At 30.3% G+C, this 7,140-nt stretch overlaps 1 protein-coding gene across 1 annotated transcript; it reads left to right on the top strand.

Annotated features, from left to right (window-relative positions):
- Positions 1 to 224: 224 nt before the first annotated feature.
- On the top strand, positions 225 to 6,110 carry LOC127122267 (protease Do-like 8, chloroplastic). Its single transcript, XM_051052632.1, has 13 exons — positions 225 to 499; positions 612 to 739; positions 1,855 to 1,937; positions 2,605 to 2,703; positions 2,845 to 2,911; positions 3,000 to 3,075; positions 3,168 to 3,234; positions 3,970 to 4,187; positions 4,535 to 4,602; positions 4,752 to 4,831; positions 4,942 to 5,028; positions 5,133 to 5,240; positions 5,743 to 6,110. The coding sequence occupies exons 1-13, from the start codon at positions 351 to 353 to the stop codon at positions 5,869 to 5,871; spliced, it is 1,359 nt and encodes a 452-aa protein (XP_050908589.1). The 5' UTR covers positions 225 to 350; the 3' UTR covers positions 5,872 to 6,110.
- The last annotated feature ends 1,030 nt before the right edge of the window (positions 6,111 to 7,140 follow it).

The raw sequence follows: 7,140 nt of genomic DNA, 5'->3' as shown, positions 1-7,140 counted from the left end.
CTTTTTGGTGTCTTAGATGGATAATGTGAAAAATATCTTTAATACTTTTTTTTTATTTTCATTTTTATAAATTTTAATTTTAAATTATGTTAAATTTATTTATAGCATAATTTATTCATAGTAAAATTGATTAATATAATATTTGATTTTAGTAGTTTAAAATAAGTATAAAATAAACATTACAATTAATAAATTTGTTAATACTGAACCAAAAAAATCACCATAACTAACTTTCATAACCATATAGCCACCCTTATCTCTCTTTCTCTCCCTCCTCAAATACAATTTCCCCAATTTTTCATCAATTCTTTTTCTTTTTTTAAAAATTAATTTCCAGAGAGAGAAAAAAAATGCAAGTATCAGCATGCAATTTGTGGTGTATGTCAATGCCAACACAGAGAATCACCGCTCTCAGTCGCCGTGAAATTTGCATATCCTCCTCTCTTTGCTCCAACTCCCCAAACGACGCCGTTCCTCCCCAATCCATTCCCATTTCAAGGTACTACTACTACTAACAATAATCATCTCTAATTAATCGATTTTATCATAAAATTGAGTTTAAGTATAACCTATGAGTTGTTAGTGTAACTGTTGTTGATGTGTGTTTATAGGATAGTTCAGGATCAATCTCAGGATTCTGATGCTATGCTGAAAAGGACTCTTGTGTCACCTACAAGACGCGTGTTAATGGCGAGTTTGTCTTTGTATTCTTCTTTCTGTTCTTCAAGGTACTTCTCAGGTCCGCACGGTTCTGTTTTCATGTTTTAATTCTTCTGATTGTGTATATAAACAGCTTTTAATCATAGCTTATTGGAACATATGATATATGATATAAGCACTTTTGTAATTGTTTGGAATAGTTTTAATATATAAGAGGCTAATTTGAGACTTTTTTAAGCTTAAGAGACTAAATTGATGTAAAAGTGTAATGGTCTTCTTAGCATATGTTTGGTTCTGCGGTGAAAAAAATTGATTCTGAGTGAATTGATTTCGTAAAAATGATTATGGTTAAAAGTGAGTTGAATGTAAACTAAAGTGATTTATGTTTAGATTATTTTATGCAAAATTGAGTTGAACGGTAAATTTCAATGTAAAAATCACGTTTAAACTTAAAAACTATAAATTATAGCTTCAAGTAGAATCAATTTTGAAGGCAGAATCAATTCTACTTTAGAAGAATCATACACCTCTAGAATTGTTTTTGGCTTTCCAATAGCTAAACCAAACATGCACTTATGTTTCAATGGTTAAAGGGCAAATATGAAGACACTATTTTGAAACTTTAAATAAAGTTATGAAACTTCTAGACTGATTTTTGTTATAGTTTATGATATGTCCATAAGCTATTCTGAACTTATTTTGAACAATTATGAAACACCTCATATAGAACTTATGCAGAGAACCCTTGTTTCTTTTTCGAAAATGTAGAAATAATATCTAGATAATACTTGTATGTTAAATGTATCATTAAGTTGTTTATCCAAACACTCCTTTAGATTCATTTAATGAAAAAAGCACTTATATTAGTATATGGATAAACTTATAAAAGCAAGTAACTCATGATGAACTGTTCATTTCAACTCACTTCAATATGCTTCTCATTCCTGTAATAGCCTATTGAGAATTTGTGCTCAATCGATTTGTTACAAACTCTATTTTGGAAAGTTCATTTTAAACTGCAATTTGAAGGGTCAATGTCGTATAATTCTATAAATGCTGATGACATGGATCACTTTAAGTTTGGTCAATAGTATTATGACATAAATTGCAAAAATGAAATTGGTAGAGTAATAGAATTTTTGTTTTAGTCCTAATTTTCTATGCTCTTTCGTGAAATAAATTGTAAATGTACAGCGCTAGCATTGGGAGATACATCAGTAACACTTGAAGAAGTGACCCCTCCTGTGTTTTCTTCTGGTCCACTCTTTCCTGCAGAAGTAACCTTTCAACTCTAGCCTCCTCTTTTTTCCTTTGTGCTTGTATAACACTTTTGAATCCTTCTAACAGCAATATTCCTGCGAAGAACTAACACGTCGACACCAGTAATAATTTGAAAAAATGAATAAATTGAAAGTGATCACTAGTGTCAGTGTCGTGTCGGCGTCTGACACTGACACGGTCACAGACACAGACACACATTTTATTAGAGGTGTCGGTGCTACAGAGGTTACAACATATGCAAGTGGTATCTTGATTAATCGATAAGAACCCCTAGTGTGTATCTATTTTCAGTATGAATCTCATCTTGAATTTCAATTTAATGTGAAGAATCCCGATCCACTATGATGAATCTCAATTCATTCTAATAAATCACTGCCTAAAGTTAGGGTAGCCAACCATGTTAACTTGGTATAGTCGGTTATTTTTCTTTTGCCATTTAATTGAGTTTATAACTTGAATTATTTGGTGTTTGTATGTAATATATCTGCTTATAATTTTACTATGTCATTTGCTTTTACTTAAAAATATCATATTTTCATTGGTAAAATATCTTATCTTATGATTCATAACAAGACTTGAGTGATAATTCCGAAAATAGGTCTTTTTGTTCATGATTTGAATCTCGATTTGATAGCCATGATCCCTACACTTCATAATTTGCAGGACCGGATTGTTCAACTATTTGAAACCAACACATATTCTGTCGTTAACATCTTTGATGTGACATTGCGTCCTCAACTTAATGTGACTGGTGTAGTTGAGGTAAAATAGCATTCAGTTAATAACAATACGTGATTATCTATTTTATTGATCATCATTATATTATCTCTAGTGTACAAGAGCGATAATTGGTAGGAATCCGGCAATATAGTCACATTTTTTTTATTCATTTCATACCTGCAGATTCCCGAAGGAAATGGCTCTGGAGTAGTTTGGGATGAAGAGGGTCACATCGTGACAAATTATCATGGTGAGAATCAGTTTGGAAACTACAGTTCTATGTGAAGATTTTAAGATCATATGAGGATTTATGATTCTAACATTCTTGTATTGCCCAGTGATTGGCAATGCCCTTTCGAGAAATCCAAGCCCCGGTGAGGTTGTTGCGCGAATCAATATTCTAGCCTCGGAAGGGTGAGGCTCAAGGAGACTTTATTTCATTGCAAATTCTTCTGTTTGAAACCTAATAACCAATATATGTATTTTTAACACTTTCCTTTATAAAGGGTACAAAAGAATTTTGAAGGTATACTCATCGGAGCTGACCGTTTAAAGGATCTAGCTGTCTTGAAGGTATGTTTCCTGTTCTATCTTGTGCAAAATTATGAATGTCATATTAGGTGAAGTGCTCTTTATTTGCATGTTGAGACCTTTATTGTGCATGTATATGTTCTTGACTTGAGACTCATATGGGTAATGGAATGCAAATCTTTTCACATGCACTCCTTGGTCAATAGACATGAAGTGCATATGAAGCGATCTGCATTTATAAATTTGTGAACTATTTTTTTTCCTGCAAATCACTTGTTAACAATGTAGTCAAGCTTGAGATCTTAAGTAGGATCTGTCGGCTTGTGAAAGATCGTAAAACTCGGATCGTTAGCACGACAGTAAGATCTTACTGAAGGGAAAAATGGTAGTTTCATATATATTTATACACACACATACTCAAAAACATGAAAATTATAATTCAGACCCAAAAAAAGGCCCAACACGTTTTTTTTACGATCTTGCTTCTAAAAGCCCGACCTTGACCACAATGACGAAAACGATCTTTCTCTGATCGTAGCACTCTCAGGCATCCTTGGCACTTATGATCTTAAGATCTTACGATCCAACATTTGATCTTGACTACACTGCATGTTATTCATAAGCAGTCTACTTAAGAATATATCTATTTAATTTTACATTGTAATACTAACTACTAACATGTAGGACACCTTATATTACCATTTCATCTAAATAGGTAATTAAACTGTGCATGTATCTTACAAGATGAGATATTGATTAATAACTTTACAAATACAGGTAGAAGCTCCTAAAGATATTCTAAAGCCTATCATGGTGGGGGAGTCGTCGTCTTTAAAAGTCGGGCAACAATGTTTGGCCATTGGGAATCCATTTGGCTTTGATCACACCCTCACGGTCGGGGTTATTAGTGGTCTTGATCGAGACATCTTTAGTAAAACTGGTGTAACAATTGGTGGTGGTATTCAAACTGATGCAGCCATAAATCCCGGAAACAGGTTATATGAAGCTCCCTTCTATATCTGAACTAGCAATACTTTTCTTTACCAACATTATCCGTTGAGTTTTGTGCACTTTACTTGGGCTCTGTTTGGATAATCAGCCTAATTAAGTGTTTATAGCATAAACATTTATCATATAAGTGTTTATGTATAAGCTATTTCTATTACAAAAGATAAAATAAAATCAAAATATTCTTATATAAACTATAAACTAATTCGATAAGCTCTCCTAAAGTGTCTCACAATTGCTTATGTTAGTAGATAAGCTCAAATAAGACTATTGCTTTTAATTAGTGCTTTCATATATCACGATGCATTTATTAATTTTCCTGTCACTCTAATAGCGGAGGTCCCCTTCTGAATTCCAAAGGAAGCTTAATCGGGATCAATGCCGCAATTTTTACTCAGACAGGTAAGTTTCTTCATCATCGTTACCATCATAATCCAGAGTGGGATTATATTTTATGTATTCTTTTTCGGTTATACACAAAAAGGTACTTTAATTCACCAAAAAAGAACAAAACAAAAGGTATTTTATTGCTGTTTTTCTTGGTATTGCAGGAACTTCAGCTGGTGTAGGATTTGCAATTCCATCTTCAACCGTACGTCGAATCGTTCCTCAGTTGATTCAGTTTGGAAAAGTAAGTAGATAATTGGGACACACACATGCACGCATTGTCTATATCAACATATTTTGTAACTTTTCAAGATATATACACCCTTATGTTTGTTCATGATTAATGAATTTAAGGTTGTTAGAGCTGGTTTGAATGTGGATATCGCTCCAGACTTGATTGCGAATCAACTTAACGTTCGAAATGGAGCTCTTGTTCTTCAGGTAAATCCATGAAATTTGTTTCTTGTACCACAATCAATCAAACTTTGTATTTACAGCTTCTTCCAAATCATTCTTTAACTCTTTACAAAACTTATTTTCCTTAGGTTCCGAAAAACAGTCTCGCTGCCAAAGTTGGGCTAAATCCCACTAAAAGGGGCTTTGCTGGTAATATTGTCCTTGGAGATATCATCATTGCAGTTGACAATAAACCTGTGAGCCTTCTTTTTCAGAATCCCTTTGTTGACAGTTTTAGTTTTAGTTTAAATAAACAACTTAATTAAGCAGTTATAGCATAAGCATGCATTAATCATATAAGTGTTTCTATTACGAAAAGATAAAATAAAGTTAAATCATTTTCAAATATAAGTTATAAGCAATTTTCATAAGCTATCTAGAAAGTTTACTAAAGTTATCTCATGGACACGGTCATAAGTTGTTTTCATAAATTCTATCAAACACTCTGAGAAACACTTATGCTAGTAGATAATCTCAAATGAGTCAATCCATACAGAAGTTGATTCCATAAATTGTATCAAACAATTTGACAAACGCTTAGTAAGCCAAAACATGCATTTCATATTACTAACTTTTATTTGACCTTTCTTATGCCATTGTTCTATGTAAAATACAAATACTAATCCTATACACACTACACTATCATTTTAAGTAGTAGAGAATTTCATTAAATTTGAAAACTTTGGTGCACTTTGATAGGTGAAGAGCAAAGCAGAGTTGTTGAAAGTATTGGATGAATATAATGTAGGAGATAAAGTAATGTTTCTAATTCAAAGAGGTGATGAAAAGATGGAGCTACCTCTAGTACTTGAGGAACAGAGTTCATGAGAAATCTATATGCATTAAGATATATTGTAATTTGTAATGGGTTAGTGGTTTAATTACAATGCATTTTTGGTAAGTGTTTTTTTTGTTCATTTTAAAGATAAGTTTAATCTTATTTCTGGGCCAAATAAACTTAGTTAGGATCCTCTCCATAGAAAACTTCATTTGAAACTCCATGGATACATTTGAAAATAGATAGACACTTAAAAGTTTAAAAATAATTAATATTTGTTTACTTCCCATATTTTTTGTTTTCATTTTCATTTCAACTAATAAACATAAATGAATATAAATGTAATACTTTTCAAACCATTTCTTTTTACAGTTTTTGAAAATAGATATAGTATTTTCATAAATTTTGGAGATGTCAAAACATTAATATAATTGTGCTTTAAAAGAGCATTTTTCTTACCTTTACATGAGTCTTCTATCTCCATGTTAAGAATTTAAATTAAATATGAATTAAAAAAAAACTCCCTTGTGATGGTTAGTGAGAATATGATATGGATTCGTTTGTTTTGTTTTTATATTTTAAAAAATGATTTTTTATAAATATTATTCTGAAATACTAAAATTTTCTTTAAATCCTTTTATATAAGTTAAAATACTTTTTTTACATTCAATAATATAAATATATAAATGATTTTCAAATTAAAATATTGTCAAAATTGCATGTTTTTTTTTAAATATCTTAATTTTTTTAAATAAAAATTTGTTCAAAATAATTTCAAATTTAAGTGTTTTTTTAAAAATTTATTAAAAAAAATTATAGTAAAAAAATGAAAATTTTAAAATAATATTTTATAAGAATTATTTTAACTAATTGTTTATTTGAAGTGTTTTTAAAAAATTCATTATAAATTTGTTTAAATAAAATATATAAAATTATAAAAAATCACTTATTCAAAAGGGAAGAAACAAAAGGATTCTATATCTTTCTTCAACATTATTAATTGTTATCGGTATTAGTCTATAGTTTTTTTCATGTAAGAAAATAGTAAGTCAATTTACGCGTCTTGTAGATTTTATAAAACACTACAGTAAAACTTAATGACATAAACCTTATCACATAATTGTTGGCACTTAAATATTAAACAAAACTTATTAAACTAACCGCATTAAATTTTGTAAAGAAAATTGTAACAAAAAATAAGTGTTTTTTTTGCAGCTCAAGAAAGCGTGTTGGTAAATGAAAATAATAATAACTCAAAATCTATGATCTTAAAAGCAATAAAGAAAAGAAAAAAAAAACATTAGAGAATATAAGATGAC

The sequence above is a fragment of the Lathyrus oleraceus genome, chromosome 1 (genome assembly GCF_024323335.1).
Source record: "Lathyrus oleraceus cultivar Zhongwan6 chromosome 1, CAAS_Psat_ZW6_1.0, whole genome shotgun sequence".
Classification (NCBI taxonomy): domain Eukaryota; kingdom Viridiplantae; phylum Streptophyta; class Magnoliopsida; order Fabales; family Fabaceae; genus Lathyrus; species Lathyrus oleraceus.
The sequence above is the reverse complement of the archived record's forward strand: the minus strand, read 5'-3'. Positions and strand labels throughout refer to the sequence as shown.